Here is a 20,075-nt window from a genome sequence, read left to right as displayed (position 1 = left end):
GATGGCTGATTGGCATGAGTTCCAAGAGCTTCAAAGGGGAGTTAGCTTCATCCATAGTTCTAGTTGTTTATTTATGAATTTCTAGGTCTTAGGATTTGTAAATTGGGGCTGAACTGTTTTGATTATGGTTGTAATCAATTCTGGATGATTATCTTGTGTATTGGATTAGTTAATGTTGAATTTGAGCTTCAATATATGTGGTTACATATATGTAACAATCTTGCAATTTATTATACTAAATTATTGGTTAATAGTTTCTTTTTATTGCTGTTGTAGCTGCAACCAAGTAAATCATGTGGTTTAATGGCTCTGGAAGTGGCTGAAGGCATTGGAGGTTCTGGGTTCAAACTAGGGCCATCTCTTTGGAGTAATTTAATTTTTGTTTCAGCACTATTGAATTACTTAAATACCCTTAGAGTAAAAATAAAATAAATAAACAAAAAAAAAGTATCAGATTTTTTTTCTCTCTCCCGATGCTCTTCATTTTAGCGAGAGAATGGAGGAGTAGAACAAGTTTTTCAAAGCTGAATCCCTAACCCTTCTTTTTCTTCTTCAACGGTTGCATCTCCCTCTGTCCTCCACCATTCACTTTGCAGTCTCCGACGTGCATTCTTGCAGATTATTTCTCCTCTGTTTTCGCTGCAGAACATTGCTAGAGTTTGGGGTGTTTCTCTTTCATTTGGAGTCACTTTCTCCCCTTTTTCTGGTCTGTCTTGCAATGTAGGAGTATGGTGTAAGTTTAGGTGAGTTTTACCCTTCTTGTTGTGCGTTTGGGGCTGATTTTGGTTGATTTTGGGTGGCTATGCGAATTTTCTTTCCATATTCGTTTCTGCAGAATTTTGGGTGTGGGTGGTCACGGGTAGGATGTTATCTTCTTGGATCTTGTGATTTTTGGCTTGGGTATTAATTGGTTTGGTTGCTGGAAGTTTTGAGATTTCAAGGATTATGGGGGTTGTCTTAAACGAAACATATTGAGGAGGAAGGATTTTATATTTTTTTTACGGGTGATGCATGGTGATTGCTTGCAACTATTATTTGAAGCTTGAAATTATTGGGTGCTGTTTATTTTGGTCTATGAGATGAATTTAGTTAAGAAGGAAACCTGAAAAAGTTTTTGGTGCGGATGCTTGTTCACAAAACAATATTGAGTGCTCGTGGGGTGTTTGAAAAAAATGTCTACATGAGCAAAAGAATTTCTTGATAGGTGTTTATATAACATTTTGATGGAAAAGAGCAAGATAGATATTATTTTGGATTAATTATGATTAAACTTTGGCTTTCAGGAGATACATGAAGGAAATAAGAGTTGATTGTCCTTGTGGGTAGAAAACTTGAAGGTTGGAGTTTTACGTTGTTATTGGGAAACAAGTGAATTATAATTTATATGTTATGCTTGCCAACTATTATGCTAATCTTTGAATATTTTTGACATGGATGGGCTTGTTAGAGTTGTAAGAGATTGTTGATAAATGATTTAGATGTATATAAGTTATAAATGGGGTATTAATAATGTTTTGTTTCGGGACACTAGGGGATTGAGGAGTGACCATAACTCAAGGATGTGCTAATTGGAATGAGTTATATTTTGGGAGCATAACAGGTGAGTGAATAGCGTCCCATGGTCATAAATTCTTATTTTAAAAAAAAACATTTAGCTTCTTTAAATGGTCTGTCAAGGTGATTTAACTTAAATCTTATTATTTTTTTTCCAATCTCACTTATTTAATGTTTTAATGTTTTATTACTTGAAGGAATATTTATCTTGTTATATGTTGATTAAAAGTTCTGCTTACAATTTGTTAATCTTCATTTTTGTTTCTAATAAATATTTATACTTGGAATTTGGAAAGGAGTTTTGAAAATATTATTTGAAAATCTTCATGCTGGGATCATCTGTTGTAAAATACTCCTTAAAGGATTCCATTCGTGGAAATAAAATATATAAATATATATCCCTCTGGTTGTTAGTAATAAACTCGATCCCATGCATGCTTGTATGCTTTTTTTAGAGGTCTGGATACAGAACGCTGGTCACTAACAGCAGCACTGTTAGTCCTTGGCGCGCCATGGTAATTTCGAGCTCGCTGGATATTCGTGGGCATCGTTCCCGCGCTTGTTTCGTGGCATTGGCCGCGCTCGATTGGTTACTTACCCTCGTGGACTATGTGTCCACGCTTGTATTCGTGGCTTCAAGCTGCGCTTGCTATTCTGTTCTGTTGAAGTCCTATAAAAGTATTAGTGTTTAAGAAATGTTATTTTATAATATTTTTGTGTAACAAGCTGTCTTATTACAAATTTGGATTTAATTGTTTGATGAGCCTGAGTATACATTTATCTTTCAATTTAAGATTGTGTACTGTAGAAACTTTAATTCTTTACCACATAGTCATTCCAAGTAAAAAATTTAGTCTTATTGCATTCATTTGTTATTACCTTTTTAAATATTATCTATGGGATGTTATTCACCGGTAGATTCTTTTGTTGACTTCAGACAGTACCACTGACCCTGTACTCCCAGCTGAGCAGTAAAGAGCCTCATTGAAGATCCAGAACTTGAGACTTTATTTTGAGTAACTGTTAGCTAATGTAAACTCAAAAGTACATTTATGTCTTTACTTTTAGAATTTGATGCTCCACGTAATCTATGTCTAGGTCCTCATCTTTTGGGTTATTTTGGATTGTAGTTATATATATACTGGTGCTGGGGAACTGAGCCCCAAGTATTGTTTGAATTGGCAGTCTATTGTAGAATTTTCAGGAAGTCTAGATTACAGTGGAGGCTCTGTTGAAAATTTCTACAAATAGTTTTATATTTTGTATCACAACCTGATTAAGTATATGAATGTTTTGTTTAATGGAAGCCTTTATTTATGTTTATCCTAAAAATATATATATTAGTTAAACAATCCATATATTTAGGCTTAAGAGTGTGAGGTCTCTCATATTCTGTGCCGGTCACCTCCAAAGTTGGGGTGTGACAATATATGTTTCTATGCAACTCTTTTGATACTCCCTTTCTTGCATGGTATTGTTTGATTTTTGAGTTAATCTGGGCTTGCATTAAACCAAGTGCATTAATTAATCTTAATACAGACACTAAGTGAGCTTAATAGGATCTTATAAGATGGGTGGCCATTGATTAAGATCCTAGACTTGAAGGGTTCTTTAAGATTTTTCCTTTAGAAAACTTGGTGATTTTTACTCCCCAAAATCATTTTGAACTATGATTGCCAAAGGTCCATTTTCAAGAGGTTTTATCAACTATTTCAATACTTGTTTCCCATTCATTCCATCGTAATTTTCCAAAAATCCAAAAATATATTTACATTGTATTTTATCTCAATTAATAGTTTTAATGAAAACCCCCAACTTTACCCTAGTCAATTTGCATTTTCATGGCATTTAGTTAACTTAGGATCAATAGTTAAGGCTCCAACAAGTGAAATGACCCGAGGTTGTGCCTATAGTACAATTCTTGGTTTTAATTTTGAATTTGACCCTAAGGTGTAAGCAAGACAGGTCACATTTCAGCTGTCATTTAATATATCATCCATAAGTTAATTATATTATATTTATATTTAAAAACTAATTTACTTCAATGAAAAAAATTGCAATGAGTGGTCTTCAACCTGTAGGGTACCTTCCTAAAATGACAGTTTCATTGTCATTTTTGTGGTGCAACTCCACCAATAGAATGCTTATAAATTAGGAAATAGATAGCCCCACGTAGAAAGTAGAAACATAATTTTCAACAATGACCAAAATGTTTTGAAACTTCACTACATTCCCTTGTATCAAAATTAAATTAAATTTCTTGGATGAAAAGACATTGTTGCCTTGTTTTATTCTTTTTTCAAAATGATATTTGTCACCAAAGCTTCAGTGACTAGAGTTTCGACCAGCCACTAAAGTGCCAGAAGCTGGAGTTCCAACCTTTAGTTTCCAAGGAGAACATTATGCAAATAAGGTGATTAACGGGGGTTTGAACTTATCACTCGCGACACACCAAAAAAATTTTAACCAACCAAACCATCCAATCCTTTAATTATATAATGTGAAGAAAAATATATATAACAAAATAAATACAAGTATTCAAGTATGAATAAATAAGTAAAATAAGAAGATTTACGATGCGAATAAGGCTATTTATGAGAAATATAAGAGAATTATTTCACCTAGACACTTGTAAATTCACCTGTTGAATTCACACCTAGCTAGACATAAGATTTGTGTAATAAATCTTCTTATTTCATTTGGTCATCCACATTTAGCGACTCGCATTTGTTTTATTACATATATTTTTTCTTTATATTATATAATTAAATAGATTAGATGGTTTGGTGGTTGAAATTTTTTTTATGTGTAAAGAGTTATAAGTTCAAATTGCCCTTGATTACCTTATTTTCATAGAATTCTTTGGTAACCGGAGCTATGGCCAGCCACTAGAGGTTAGAATGGCAACCACCAGCACTCACTACAAAAAAAATTGACTTTCAGAGGTGACAAAAAATCACCACCACAAGTTTTAAGTCGCCACTGAAAAGTCATTGCCATAGCAACCATAGTTGAAAACTTTCAGTGGTGACCTTTTCTGTCACCACTGAAAGACGCTTTCAATGGCAGTATTTGTCTCCACTGAAAGATACTTTCGACAACGACCTTCTTGTCTCCCCTAAACGAACTTTCGACAGTGACTTTCTTGTCCTTGCTAAAAGAACTTTCAGCGGTAACTTTTTTGTCTCCACTGAAATTGATGCCCAAGAAAAATTGGCTTTACCGATGCCACATGATCACCGTCAGCTGCCATGTCATCACCAGCTACCTCCACCTCATTGTTGTCAGGTGCCACATCCTCACCGACCGGGTACCATGTCATCACTAGCCACCTCCACGTCATCGTCGGCCGCCTACACGTCACTGCCTCCCCACCACGTCACTGCCTCATCACCACTCATGCCATATCACTCCTCCCCACCACGTCACTGCCCAAATATTTTCATCTTAAATGTGTCTTATTCAAGGTTCAAGCTCGTGACCACCTCCTTTCGTGTCCCATCTTCTTGCCGTTGAGTTGGATTGAATTTGTTTATTACTATTGTAAAATAATATATATATTATTATATCATACTTTCAGTGTTGACATTAGAAAGTCACTGCTGAAAGTCAGACCTTTAACGGCGACACTAATAGTCACAGTTGAAAGTCTACTTTCAGCGGCGACCCTAGAATGTCGTTGTTGAAAGTGAACCCTTCAATGATGACATCACCACCAAAGGTCTTATATTCAGCAGCGACATAAAAGGTCATTTTAACAGTGACTTTTTTTGTCAGCACTAAAAGTTATCGTCTAAAGTCTTTTTTTTTTTTGGTAGTGACTCTAGTGGCTAGTCACCAAAGGTCAAAGATTTGGTATCTGAAACTCTAATGACGACTGATTTTTTTTAATATAAAAATTAAGCAATGGACACTAATGTCTTTTTTAGCCATAAAATTTAATTTCATTTTGATCTAAGAGGGTGTAGTAAAATTTCATAATGTTTTGAAATATTAAAATTATGTTGCTGCAATATGGGCCATCTTAAATTTTTCCAATAAATTATCATAAAAAAATTTATAGTTAGTAAAAAATGACCACAACTTAATTCCAAATAGTCAAGGAAGATGAACGTTCCATTTCACACAAGAACTACCTCTATGAGAAAATACTTTTCTTATAGGTTAGGATCATTCTTATAGTTAAATTAAACATATCATTGATGTAAAACAAGAAGAGAGAATGAGGAAGAGAAGAGATTTGAGGAGGAAAAGAAGAGGCAAAAGAGGAAAAATAGAATAGGGAAAGGAAAAGTCAGGCGAGAAAACAACAAAGAACAACAACTATAATTTGATTCAATATTCAAGTCTGCCATCTAATGAGAAACCTAGAGTTACTTATAATAAAATAATAGTAAAACTAATAACAACAACAACTAATCCTAATAATAAAACAATAAAATACCAACAAATTTAAATAAATCTTAAAAATCTAAAAAATTCAAATATCCTAGACATATAATAAAGTCATAATTATCATATATTTCATCATTTCTCCCCTACTTGAAGAACTCGGCTCCAGACAAGTTAAAGTGATGCTTAAGGCTAGGGAGGGAAGGGCAAGATAAGACTTCAACATGGTGCCTCAATATGAAAATCCCTTCCAACAACTGAGGTACCAGAAGAGGAAACCTTAGAAGGAGTGAGCATTTGGAAAAACCCTTCTAACAAACAAGATACTACCAGAGTGATTCTTTCATAAATGAGGTGATCTTGGGACATTTAGCTTGCAAAAAAGGTGGTGTTATAGAATGATTAAGCTGAATCTACTTGCATTTGTGCCAATTGAACAACCTATTGAGTATTATGAATAACCTCTACATGAGTTGCGGGCACCACTTCAATGAGCCTTGAAGTATCTTCTTCTGTGTTTAATAAAGGAGTTTTGATCTCCATTTTTTTGGTTACTAGGAGGGCCTCTTCCCTTTGTTTCTCTAGATTATTGATGAGTTTCATAAGCTTATCAATTCTCTCATTAATTCATTTTTCAAACTTACTGAGTGCATAGTCACATGATTGGTTCCAACAATCAAGTTTAGCTTCAAAATTTTCTATTCACACCTTGCAATCAAGTTGTCGTTGTAGGACATGCTCATAACAATAATGATATGTAGGATCATAGCATAGTATAATCTGCATAGTCATACTACTCCCGGTTGACATACCAATAGGGGTGAGTAGTGTATTCAATACAGTCATGATCATTATCCTTATATGGGATGTCATGTGCATAGTGATGGTTCTTATAAGGATATTCTCTATAACTCATGCTTAGAACTAAGTAGCATAACAATTCTTTTCTTCATCTCCCCTTTTTTCTTTTTCTTTTTTTAAACTAACCTTTCTGCCATCTAATTTTTTTCTCTCTCTTTTTTTTTTAAATTTCCTTCTTTCTCTCTTTTTTCCCCCCTAAAATTGTAAAGAACTAAACAAAACAAATAAATATCAATAAAAAATTGAAAAAAAAACCCAATCTTTCAGTAGCTTCAGAAATGTCCATAATTGAATAATGGCTGAGCAATTTTCACCAAATTGGGTCCAAAAGTTCAATTCCTGCCAAAAGTCGGCTCAAAGTGTAATTTTCACAACAAGTAAACCCTGGGCGTTGCAACATTGATGGCACGTGTGATGCATGTGCAAAAACTTCCACCAGCACGTTGAAGAGCATGGAAGCTCTATTGGCTGTGAAAATTCAGATTCTGAACGAGTTAGTCAGTGAGATTCCAAAGGTTGTAGTTGTGAGATGCTTGCCATAAACGGCGGGATTTGATGGCAGCTTCTTGGCTCAATGAACAGCATCGCATGGGAAGGAGTTGGGCAGTCGTTTGGTCTCGAAATCTAAGGAATCTGGCCGTGTTTGTGCCAATGAAGATGATGGCGGTGGAGGTACAGTGTTCCGGCGTCAATAAGTGGATGCACGAAAGAGTGAAATGGCGGCTATGGGAGGTTTAAGATGTAGGTCATGTTTGGTTGCTCACAAAGAAGAGAGTTTTGGCATAGGAAAGGAGATGGGAACTGGCTCTCATGCCAAATTGATGTAAAACAAGAAGAGAAAATAAGGAAGAGAAGACATCAGAGTACGGAAAGAAGAGGCAGATGAGAAAAATAGAACAGACAAAGGAAAAGTCGGCGGAGAAAACAACAAAGAATGATAACTGTAATTTGATTCAATATTGAAGTCTGCCATCTAATGAGAAAACTAGAGTTACTTATACTAAAATAATAATAAAACCAAAAATAATAATAATACTAACAGCCAATCCTAATAATAAAGTAATAAAATACTGACAAATCTAAATAAATCCTAAAAATCTAAATAATTCAAATATCCTAGACATATAATAAAATCATAATTATCCCATATTTTATCAAGTACCCTGTAAAATCATTATTATTATATACTCTTGGTGTTATGTAGTTCTCATTTAATTTAGTATCATTTTTTAAGTGTTCTTTTATGTATTCCAAAGCTAATTCTCAATTACAGACATCGGATACTTCCAAAAACACGAAGCGTGCATGGGTGTGTGTACACACACATATATATTGGGTTTACTATGCCTATATTTCCCTTGAGCTAGATCAGCCAAGGACATGATTCATCATTAAGCATAACACCGTATTGCTGAGACTTGAAGCCTCTACTGTTTAATTAGCACAGTCGACGGGAGCAAAAGAAACTTTTCTCTGACTACGTCAAAGTCAATCTGAGCCACGTTTCCATAAATGGAATTTCCGTTTGTGGGAGACATTGCAACTTGCAAGGCATATAAGTGCTGAGGTTTTGAGGAAATGTTGGCTCCTTTGAAATGAACCTCGAAGTTGGAAACATTCTTGATGGAGTTAGCATTGGTGTGACACAGATGGAACTGAGGGTTTTGCACCATCACTGGTCGGCTCCAATGGCTTTCTTCACCAAAGTTTCAGCCTCCTCGTAAATGCTTGATCAAAGAAGTGTCAATGTCGTGCCAGAATCAATTACTACCTCCGGTCTTAATTATAAGAGCTAATTAACTAATTTGAGAAAATTAAAAAAAGAAATTAAGTTAATTATTCGTAATAAATAGGTATTGTCTTTCCTAAAATATCCTTACTAATCAAGTATGTTGGCTAAAACTATAATTATTAGAAGAACTATCTTGGAAAAAATTGAGTAAATATGGGAGACAAAATAGATTGGGGTCTTATATTTAGGATCAACATAAAAGTCAAACGAGATCTTATATTAAAGACCGGAGATAGTATTGTGTTTCTGTCGCTTTGATCAATCTGCACTGTCTATTGCCAAACGGTGATACCTGTCAAAGACCATTTTACTTGGATAATTCAGCCAGCAAAATAAAGATTCGTATATGATATCACTAGAACGTTTCGTACAAAATATTTAAAGGTTAAAGTCCTGAATTCTCCCACTTCATCCTATTTCAAGAATCATTTGAGCTCCCAAGTTCGAAACTTTAAAAAAAAAAACGAACAAAATAAATAAATAAATAACATTAATCTCAAAGTAAAACAGATATATACCTTCAAGATTGAGGTAGTAATTAGCGGGATGATCATTAAAATCGGCGATCATGGAAGTGGACACGACCCCATTAGCTGATATGTCGGCTTCTTCTCTGAATCTCTACTCAGTCGCAGCCTTTGCATCGAAAGGAGGCAAACAGTAGGAAAATCTGTGACCAATCTGATTACCAAGTTTTAAAATTAGGGGAAAATTAAAGGACCATTACCTAGTCCAAGTCCTGCCATGTGCTATTGAACTTCCCCAGATTCCCATGTCCACATCCAAAGACTGACTTAGGGAACGAAACAGATTGGCCATCACTAGTACCAAAACCGATCGAATCTGTGGCCAAATCTCTCAACGTGTAAGACTGATCTCCATATAAGTAAATGTACAAACACTGATTTGAGTTTCCGCGTTTATGTTGACGCTGAGGGACAAGAGCACAGTTGCTTGAGCCGCAAGACCGAGACTTGTAAGTGGAAGATTTTGTGGGATCAAACGATGAGACATCTTGATGGTAGCATTGAAAACAAGGTGAGCACTGGACACAGATCAGGTCGCTTCCTGTGTCTGCAACACTCCATCTTTCTACAGGTGGGCTACCAATGAAGATCTTCATAAGATAGCTTCCATGGTTTGGGATTATATCAGTTTGAGCCAGCTGCTCGCTTATTTCAGCTGCATTTTTGGAAGAAGATTGGCGAAAACGATTGACTCGAGCCAGGAAACACAACGCAGCGTTTCGAACGCCCTCCGAGTGGGTCATTGGGGAGTTGTACAAAAGGTGACAATGGCGAGTCATGATGAATGAGATCGATGCCGTAACCTTTTGGGAGCTTATTTGTTGCAGCGACATTATTAATAATATTGCACAAAGCTGAGAGATACAACAGGACAAGGCCCAGAAGGAGTGGAAGATTGTGCATGTTTGAAGAACAATAATAGTGGAGAAACACAAAGGAGAATTGGTGAGTGAAGAAGAAAAGGTTGAGGGTGAATGAACGCCAATGATTATGGAGCTCTCATTTTTCTTCCCTTTGTCGTTTGGTCTCGTATCCAAGCCTAATACCTTTCTCCAGAAATAAAGCAAGTACTGGCATGTGATAACTCTCTATTTTTAATATATATATATATATATATAAAGAATATTTTAAGTGATTTTTAGAAAGTTATCAATACATTTTAGGAGATTTCTAAGAGTTAATTGGAAGATTTGATTTTGAGCATGATTTGGAGGATTTTTTTTCAATAAATATCTTAGTTTTAAATGAATAAAAATAATTAATGTTAAGTTTAAGATTTAGTTGATTTTATCTTATCTTACTACCTCTAGTTCTAATTATTAAAACTAGTTGACTAATTTGAAGAGATTAAGGAAAAAAGTTAAGTTAATTATTTGTAATAAATATGTATTGTCTTTCCTAAAATATCTTTGCTAATTAAGTGTGTTGATTAGAACTACTATTGTTAGAATAACTACCTTGAAAAAAAATTGTATAAGTATGAGATACAAAGTGGACTGGGGTCTCATATTTGAAACCAAGATAAAAGTCAAACAAAGTCTTGATTAAGGACCGAAGGTAGTATTTCAATTTCTTATAGTTTACTTCCTTTCCTTTTATTTTATTTGCCTTTTCATTTTAGGTTTTCCTTTTATTTGTTTTATTTTCTTCTCCTTCCTTCAGCAAGCATCAACGCAGCGTTTAGGGAATTCTTGAATGGGATCATGAGGAGCACGTGCTGATTGAGGAGGCTGAGAAGACAACGTTTTGGAGAAGAATTTTTGAATCAGGGGAGGCCTAGTGATCATGGTTCATCATCGTCTGAGAGGAGGGAGGCGGAAAGGGCGAACTGGTTCTGGATCTTCTTCCTCTGAAGGTGGCCGACGGGTTCCGCAGGAGGAGAAGACGGTCATTACCGTCTTGAAGGGCCGAACTGGTTGTGTTCTTCTTCTCCGCTGAACCAGAGGAGAACGCGAGCTGCTGGGTCAGTTGAGGAGGATACTCTTGGCAGGCAGGGACGCTGACTCACTGGGAAAGCTTGGAGAATGCTGGCGAGGAGAGCTGAAACTTTATTGAGGAATAAGGAAGCCGGATTCATTGCCACTGCATTCAGAGCACCTCTTTCATTTTCCAGTTCACTGTTTCAGTTCTTTTCTCCTTTCCTTTGATTCGATTATGGATTTTGAAGAGAATTATTGTTGCTGAGATGATTATATTTGAGATCATGAGTAGCTAATTTTCTTTTTACAGCCTAGAGGAACTGTAAACTTGATAGTGGATTGAGCTTTGTTTTCATTGAATTGGAGATGCTTAATGTTGAAGTTTGGTTACTTAATCTTATTCTTTATTTGTCCATGACTGGCCACCATTAATTGTGTATTTGAGAATTAAAGTTTTCCTTGACAAAAAAGGATTTTAATTAAGCTCTTAGATTAATATAGAATTGGATGATAATCTAATTTGTGATTAGGATAGAAATATATCTAATTACCCTGTATAATTGTTGATGAGTGAGACCGATTTGTTTAGCCTCTTAGATAATTGTGTGAGAGATTGCATAACTAATTGAAGACAGGGTTATGAGTGGACCGACAAGTACTTGTAGCTAATTGAACTCTAAATTAACAAAATTGACATTAAAGTTAATCAATTAAGTGAAACAAGGTTTAAGAAGCTAGCAAGGGATTAGTAACTCTAGGTTGTTCTTTTTAATATTTGTCTAGTTAATTTAAGAAAGCTTTGTTTTGTTTATTTTAATTTCTTTTCACTCAGTTTTATGAAATTTTGATTTACTCAACTTAAATGAAAAAAAGAATTTTTATTGCTTAATCACTGTTAATTGAGTTCTCTGCGGGATCGACCTTGATTTGTCGTTATCTATTTTTGTAACCTGTATACTTGCAGTGCATCTTAATATTTGGGTTGTGACTTGTTAATAATTAGTGTTGTCAATCGAGTGCCTTTTGTTTTCTTTCTGCTGAAAATGTTTCGTACATTGCGTACACTGTATAATTAAGGTGACATTTTAAAATGTTTTGGAAAAAAAAAGATATTTCTTTAAAAACACTCGTAAAAGATTCAAGACTACATCATTTTTCGTCCGCAAGATATTAAAAGAAACAAGAAAAAACATTGGGAGAGTTGGGGGGAAAAAAAAATTAAGGGTCGTGGGGTTTTACAAGCACCCTAGATCGAAGTATGCATGTATGGAGAAGAATGATGGATCGTGTCAAACATTTTATGGAACTTTGTGTTTCTTTATTAATTTCACATGCCTGCATCTTGCACTCTTGACTGTTATGAGTAGTTCCATTGCTTAATTTCACACCACTGGTCCCGTAACGCGATTTGAGGAACAGTACGGTCAAATTACTTTGGGTCACCGATGAAAGATCGATTGGTTGAAAATGTTCTAATTTAGAAGTAAGTTGTAAATTAAAAGTTCTGAATCATTTGTAAATAATAAATGATAAGTCGTAAATTATTGATAAAAAAAATCAGTTAATATATGATGGGAAACTGAGTTATATATTCCACAAATTAATTTAGTTATAAATTGAGTTCACATGAGAAAAATAGGTTCTGATTTAAATTTTTTACATCTCATCTGTCACGATTCACTCCAATTTAATCAATTGGTATTTATTACCGATCATCTTCCTTTGATTTGGAGGCAAAAAAAAAAAAAACGATCATCTTTCAAGATCTATATTTATGCTTTGTTGACTTAGTAAACCATTTTGTTTATCAATTTTTCTTTCTCTTTTTTCTTTTCGTGACATGTTTATCAAGTTTTTTTCTTTTTAAAACATTATTCACCATGAAACTGTCATTGGCAAATTGGAGCAATTGATTTATAATTATCTTCATTATAGGGGTGCCATCTTCTTGGTTTCTTTTTTTAAATTTTAATCTATTTTACAACTCTCTTCTGCTTTATTCATTTCACTCATCTGCACCTGGACTACACACACACACACACACATATTGGGGGGGGGGCTTACATCGCTAACTAATCACACTTTTTTTCGTCCCAATTATCATCAGTCAAACTAATCCTTGTTAAGCGTACGGAGGGAAAATTAAACAAATGCCACACCTCTATATATAGACGCCCATCGAGATCTTTATAAGATTTCTTATAAGCCTGGTCCCTTCCCATAAGTTGCCTTATAGTCCATTGGTCCATATTAAGACAATATACTATTCATCAAGTAGATATAATTAACTATATATATATATATATTGTGGATTTGGGGTCCCCTCTGCTGCCCTCTAATATTTTTCCACCTTCAAAATGTTGTTTTTTGTTTCTCTTGATTATTGTATTCTATATAAAATAATGAAATTTTGATATATTATGAGAAAAAAATGGTGCAGTTTTAAGTTTTCTATGATTTTTTAAAGAAAAAATACTCTAAAATTGTGTGGTTTCTTTTTAATTTAGATATAAACTTTTTGAAAAATCATTAAAAAATTCAAAACTACTGCACTGTGTTTTCTCATAAAATATCAAAATTTTACTCATTCTATATAGAATATAATAATTAGAAGAAGCAAAAAAACAAACATTTGGAAAGTAATTAAGAAAAATTTAAGGGGCAGCAAACACCCTGTATGTTATTGCTTGTACTTGAAGAGTCTCTCTACTGTTTAGTGCAATCGGCTGGAGCAAAAGAAACTTTTCTCTGATCAAGATCATACTCCACGTCAAAGTCAATCTGAGCTATGTTTCCGTAAATGGAATCTCCATCTGTGGGAGACATCGCAAGGCATACCACATCGTTGGATACGAGAAGGAATAAGTGCTGAGATTTTAAGGAAATGTTGGCTCCTTTAAAATGAACCTCAAAGTTTGGAACATTCTTGATAGAGTTGAAATTGGTGTAACACAGATTTAATTGAGGGTTTTTCACTATCCACTGGTCGGCTCCAATGGCTTTCTTCACCAAAGTTTCAACCTGCTCATAAATGCTTGATCGAAGAAGCGTCAATGTCGTACCAGAATCAATTATTATGTTCCTGTCCCTTTCATCAATCTGCACTGTCTGTTGCCCAACGGTGATGCCTGTCAATGACCATTTTACATAGATAATTCAGACCGCAAAATAAAGATTCACATATAATATCAGTACAATGTTTAGTACAAAATATTTAAAGCTTAAAGTACTGAATTCTCCCACTTTATTATCCCATTTCAAGAATCATTTGAGCTCCCAAGTTCAAAACTTTAAAACGAAAATACGCAAGAGTAACATCAATCTTAAAGTAAAACAAATATATACCTTCAAGATTGAGAAAGTAAAAGGTGGGATTATTAGGGTTTGTGATCATGGGAGTGGACACGACCCCATTTGCTGATATCTTGGCTTCTTCTCCAAATCTCAACTTAGTCGCAGCCTTTGCGTTGAAAGGAGGCAAACAGTAGGAAAATTGGCGGCCAATCTGATTACCAAGTTGTGAAATTAGGGACAAAGGACCATTACCTAGTCCAACAAGTCCTGCCATTCGCCTATTGAACTTCCCAAGATTGTTATGTCCACATCCAAACACTGACTTAGGGAACGAAACAGATTGGCCATCACTAGTACCAAAACCGATTGAATCCGTGGCCAAATCTCCCACCGTTTTAGACTGATCTCCATACAAGTAAAGGTACAAACATTGATTCGATTTTCCGCATTTATGTTGACGCTGAGGAAGAAGAGCACAATTTCTTGAGCCGCAAGACTCAGACTTGTAAGTGGAAGATTTTGTGGGATCAAACAATGAGACATCTTGATGGTAGCATTGAGGGCACGGTGAGCATTGGACCCAAATTAGGTCGCTTCCTGTGTCTGCAACACTCCATCTTTCTACAGGTGGGCTGCCAATGAAGATCTTCATAAGATAGCTTCCATCGTCTGGGATTATATCAGTTTGAGTCAGCTGCTCGCTTATCTCAGCTGCATTATTGGAAGAAGATTGGCGAAAACGATTGACTCGACCCACGGAACGCAATGCAGCGCTTTGAACTCGCTCCCAGTGGGTCATTGAGGAGTTGTACAAGGGTGACAATGGCGAGTCACGATGAATGAGATCGATGCTGAAACCTTTTGGGAGCTTATTTGTTGCAGTGACATTGCACAAAGTTGAAAGATACATCAGGACAAGGCCCACGAAGAGTGAAAGGTTGTGCATGTTGGAAGAAGAATAATGGTGGAGAAACACAAAGGAGAATTGGTGGGTGAAGAAGGAGATGTTGAGGTGATTATATTTATAGACAAGTTTGCGTGATCTTCGGGTTACATATTAAGCCCTTTCTTCTACAAACTGAAACGCGAAATATATAAATACTTATGCTGATTGTGATTATAAGAATGTTCAAGTCAATGACAGGAACTCCTGAATGGGCGCCTGTGATTATGGAGCTCTCATTTTCATATTTTTCTGGTTTCATATCCAAATCCAAGCCTGATACTTTTCTCCAGAAATAAAGCAAGTTGGGCCGTGACTTGTTAATGGTTAGTGTTGTCGATCGAGTGCTTTTTGTTTTCTTGTTGCTCAAGATGTTTTGTAGCTTGCGTTGCGTGCACGGTTATTAGATATAGGAAAAGCGACTTCAGATGGATAGATACAAGTATAGAGATAGAGAGATGAGTGAGGAAGGAGCTTGTAAAAGAAAAATATGCACGCAAATGTTGAATTTTCTCAAATTGTTTTTCGTGTTTTCACGGTTAAGTTTAATGTCTTGTGGGTAAAAAATAGTATTTTTTTCAAAAAAAATGTAAAAAATTTAAAACTGTATCAACTTTTTATCTATAAGATGTTAAATATCGCTCATCTTATGTAGGGAAAAAATTAAGGGGCTACGCAATAAGTTGCAGTAGACACCCTAAATTGAAGTATATGCATGTCTGAAGAAGAATGATGGGTGGTGCAGAACATTTTGTAGAAATGTGACTTGCCGGTCCTTGTAATGCTTAATTTTGTAGAATGATGGATCGTGTCAAACACTTTGGGGAACTTTGTGTTTCTCTATTTCACGTCTGCATCTTACACTCTTGACTATTATTATGAGTAGTTTCCAATGCTTGATTTCACACCACTGGCCCCATAACGCAATTTGAGGATTGGTAAGGTATAGTTAATTAATGAGTAGTGAAAATTCTACAACTTTGCTTTCATTTCACACTTAAAAGACAAATGGAAATAGGTCACAGATTGATTGGTTGAAAAATGTTCTGATTTAGAAATAAGTTGTAAATGAAAAGTATTGAATAATTTGTAAGTAATAAAAAGATAAGTCGTACATTGTTGATAAAAAAAAAATCAGTTAATGTGCGATGAGAAGTTGATTTATATAAATTGAGTTAACACGAGAAAACTAGGTTTTGATTTAAATTTTTCACATCTCATCTGTCATGATTCACTCCGATTTAATTAATGGTATTACAACTGATCTTCTTCCTTTGATAAGGGGGGAAAAAACTGATGATCATCTTCCAAGATTTATAATTGTACTTTGTTTTAGTAAACCATTTTGTTGATCATTTTTTTCTTTTCTTTTTTCTTTTGGCGGCATGTTTATCAAGTTTTTTCGTTTTAAAACATTATGCAACTTGAAACTAATCATCTGGCTAATTCGAGAAATTTATTTATAATTATCTTCGTTATACGGTGCCATCTTCTGCGTTTCTTTTTTAAATTTCAATCTATAATTCTCTGCTGCTTTATTCATTTCACTCATCTGCATCTGGACTATATATATAGAGAGAGGGGGGGAGAGAGAGAGACTTATATCGCTAATCACACTTTTTTTCCCAATTATCGCCAAGCAAACTAATCCTTGTTAAGTGTCCGAAACCCATTTAATGATATTATAGCCATTTTATTCAACAGGAAATACTATACAAGTTTTTAAGAGTTCTATAAATATATATATATATATATATATATATATTTAACGAGTTACGGGAATAGTCTCATCATTCTGTGAGTATGTAAACTTCTATTGTGGCTATAAGAATTGGTAAAAAAAATATATCATAATATAAAATAAGTTTCGGTAGCTTAGTGAAAATTGACTGCAGCTCAACTAAGAAATCTTAACCCTACAAGTTTAGAGAAAATTAATGAACGCCCACCAATCAAATATAGTTAATTAGATAAATAGTACTGTATTAATTTAGACTCTGGAGTTACGATTAATATTGAGTTGACTGCCAAGTCAACCATCTTAAAGCCTAGGTAATTTTTTATTTTTGACCAAAAAAGCCCAAGTCATGACTAATGACCAATCTACTCCAAGTCAAATCAATCAATGCAGCCAAGAAAATCTAATTTTTCTAAATAAATAAATATATCTGATATATGCCTAACGCACTGTAAAAAGAAAAAAAAAGATTATGAAAATTGCAAAATCACAAATCAGGACCTGTTACAAGACTTGTGTGGGTTTTGACAACGATCATATAGCAAATGACAACAAATATCTAACAAAATACCTGATTTCCAATTTCACAATTTCTACAGTCTTTTTGTGATTTTTCCTTCTAAAAATCATCTTACGTAGTTCCACTTATAATTCTAATAACAATTAAAATATTAGCTAAAGTATACTTTTAGTTTTTTAATTTATATGAGATTTTAATTTAGTTTCTTAACTTAAAAAGTATATTTTTAGTCTTTTAATTTAAAATTGTTAACAAAAATGATAATATTGAGATCTCAAAATATTGATAAAATATTCTTAAATGCTAAAATATCAAGTTTAATTCTCAAAAAAAAAATGATTGTTACAAAAAAAATCATTTAAAACTAATGATTTTAAGGTTAAAGAACTAAAAATATACTTTTTAAAGTTAAAAGACCAAACTAAAATTTTTATAAAGTTAAAGAATGAAATATATACTTTAGGGAATACTTACGGTTTAGGGAATGCTTAGGGTATACGCAATGCATGCTTTTAGGTTTAAGTTCATTATTAATTTTCTTTCTTCTTCTCAAACTGCTAGACTCCTTGAAAGAAAATCTTTGTAATAAAATGAGATATGAGACCCATTTTATAGTATAAAATATAAATTACACTATAAAATAGGTAAGAGCAAATGAATATCAAAATGGACTCTTTGTTATGTCATTCTCCATTTCAAATCATTTCACTCGTCTTGTGTGACTTCGTCATTCCAAAGCTTATGTATTAATCTTCCACAAATGTCAGTGGCCCCATAAATTTGTTGGATGGCATTCTAACCACGGAAGCTTGATTTCTCTCTTAAAATTTTGTGTTGAGTGTTGACTCACGACCAATCAAAATATGTAGATAAGGACCCATTGAGTTGGATCTAATGGAAAGTGCTAATCTCTTATAATATAATGAATTAATGTTTGAATCAATACTAGGAGAAGTGCACACAGTTAGTGCTTGACAATATCTTGAATAGAATTGCCTCTAATAATATGATGTAATGTGTGCCTAACCAAAAAAAAAAGTGCAAATAAGGAAGAATATAATGAGAATGTGGCTCAAAACGTATTGGTGTTTTCTTAAAGATATTGATTTTTCTAAATTATTTACAATAATCCCTTAAAACAATATCGTTTGTCGAATTGATATAAAATGTTTTCCTTGAAGATAATTTGTATTTAGATAATATTAATTTTCTGTAGCAATTTTTTCTAAATTATTTACAATACCTTCAAGACTTCACAAAAAGTCTTAATTATCATGTTAATAATAATTTGGTGTTTAAATTAGATGCTTTGATGGTATTGCTGTTTAGAATTTGTGGGCTTATTTCTGTACTATTCAAATAAGTCAATTATTTAAACAGATGTTGATAAATGAAACGAGTAAAACCTAATTTTTGCAGTTTTTTCTTGAAATATTTTGTTAGAATCATTTTTCTGTATTCTGAGTAATTCTGAAGAAAGGAGGGAACATTGAAAATAATTAAACAAAGGTGAACTTTTGTTTTACCTAACTAGCATTCTCAAAGAAAATATCCAAGTAAATTAGCATTGGAAAAAAGAGTTCATTGTAGAGTAAATATGTGAGAGTGTAAAAAACATTAACTTTATTTATAAAATGTGGATATTGAAATGAATAAAGCTCAATATTATATTATTTTCAATAAATAGTCGTTACGCTTATATTGCAAAATAGAAAAATCGAATTTCGGATTCACTGGAAGTATGAAATTTGGCTATCAAGAATTCTTTCTTTTCTTTTTTAAGGAGGGTTAAGAGAATAGCCTCATTATTCTCGAAGTATATAAACTACTGTTATGATTAAAAAGAAAAGGCAAAATATATCATAATACAAAGTAAATTTTGTTAGTTAATAAATTTTGACTACAACTTAAGTTATAAGTCCCTACTGCTTTAGAGGAAAGTACGATTGTCTAACTCCATTATTTAGAGCTTTTGAGACAATCAAATACAGTTATGATTAATAAAGAGTTGACTCCAAAGTCAATCAACTTATGGCCTAAGTAATTAACGACTAATGACCAATTAAAGAGTTGACTCCAAAGTCAATCAACTTATAGCCTAAGTAATTAATGACTAACGACCAATTTACTACAAGTCAATCATCAATATAGCCAAGGAAATCTAATTTTTTTAATAAATACTGTATACGCCTGGCTTGCACATTTGTAAAAATCTGCTTACGTAATTCCACAAATTACAATAATGGTGGTAATTAATAATTAAAATGCTTTGATATTAATATTTAGGGCTTCACGGTTTTATTTCATTATATTGGCGCTGAAGCTTATTACAATGAGATGCTTTGAGGTAAAATAAAAATTATGAGAAATAAGATTGCATAGAAGTGAGAAATATTCCTATATATATCGTAGTTAAATTCCTAATTTCACAGTAGATTTAGACACGCTGAGGATTTAGGTAAAAGGGATATCAGATGTATGACATATATCAAAGTCTCTAAAACAACATATAAGTAAGGACCTTTAAGATTTATT

At 33.8% G+C, this 20,075-nt stretch overlaps 2 protein-coding genes and 1 long non-coding RNA gene across 3 annotated transcripts; 1 reads left to right on the top strand and 2 right to left on the bottom strand.

Annotated features, from left to right (window-relative positions):
* Window positions 1-582: 582 nt before the first annotated feature.
* On the top strand, window positions 583-2,855 carry LOC114743597 (uncharacterized). Its single transcript, XR_003740014.1, has 3 exons — window positions 583-743; window positions 1,532-1,600; window positions 2,492-2,855. It is a non-coding gene; the product is annotated as an uncharacterized LOC114743597 (long non-coding RNA).
* A 6,471-nt stretch (window positions 2,856-9,326) lies between these two features.
* LOC114743570 (probable aspartic protease At2g35615) lies at window positions 9,327-9,869 on the bottom strand. The gene has a single exon (XM_028931785.1). It carries the CDS (start codon window positions 9,867-9,869, stop codon window positions 9,327-9,329), a length of 543 nt encoding a protein of 180 aa, XP_028787618.1.
* Window positions 9,870-13,695: 3,826 nt separating this feature from the next.
* On the bottom strand, window positions 13,696-15,302 carry LOC114743491 (aspartic proteinase CDR1-like). The gene is made up of 2 exons (XM_028931702.1): window positions 14,391-15,302; window positions 13,696-14,173 (listed from the first exon to the last, which is right to left on the bottom strand). Exons 1-2 carry the CDS (start codon window positions 15,283-15,285, stop codon window positions 13,752-13,754), a joined length of 1,317 nt encoding a protein of 438 aa, XP_028787535.1. The 5' UTR covers window positions 15,286-15,302; the 3' UTR covers window positions 13,696-13,751.
* Window positions 15,303-20,075: the final 4,773 nt, after the last annotated feature.

This window comes from Neltuma alba, unplaced genomic scaffold (genome assembly GCF_004799145.2).
Source record: "Neltuma alba isolate B1F8T4 unplaced genomic scaffold, ASM479914v2 tig00000643_pilon, whole genome shotgun sequence".
Classification (NCBI taxonomy): Eukaryota; Viridiplantae; Streptophyta; class Magnoliopsida; order Fabales; family Fabaceae; genus Neltuma; species Neltuma alba.
The sequence above is the reverse complement of the archived record's forward strand: the minus strand, read 5'-3'. Positions and strand labels throughout refer to the sequence as shown.

What these genes read in the sequence shown, in the direction of transcription:
- LOC114743491 (XM_028931702.1), bottom strand. Translation starts at nt 15,285, where the DNA reads ATGCACAACCTTTCACTCTTCGTGGGCCTTGTCCTGATGTATCTTTCA. An exon ending in TTACTTTCTCAATCTTGAAG is followed by an intron (nt 14,174 to 14,390) that starts GTATATATTTGT and finishes GGTCATTGACAG; the next exon opens with GCATCACCGTTGGGCAACAG.
- LOC114743570 (XM_028931785.1), bottom strand. Translation starts at nt 9,869, where the DNA reads ATGACCCACTCGGAGGGCGTTCGAAACGCTGCGTTGTGTTTCCTGGCT.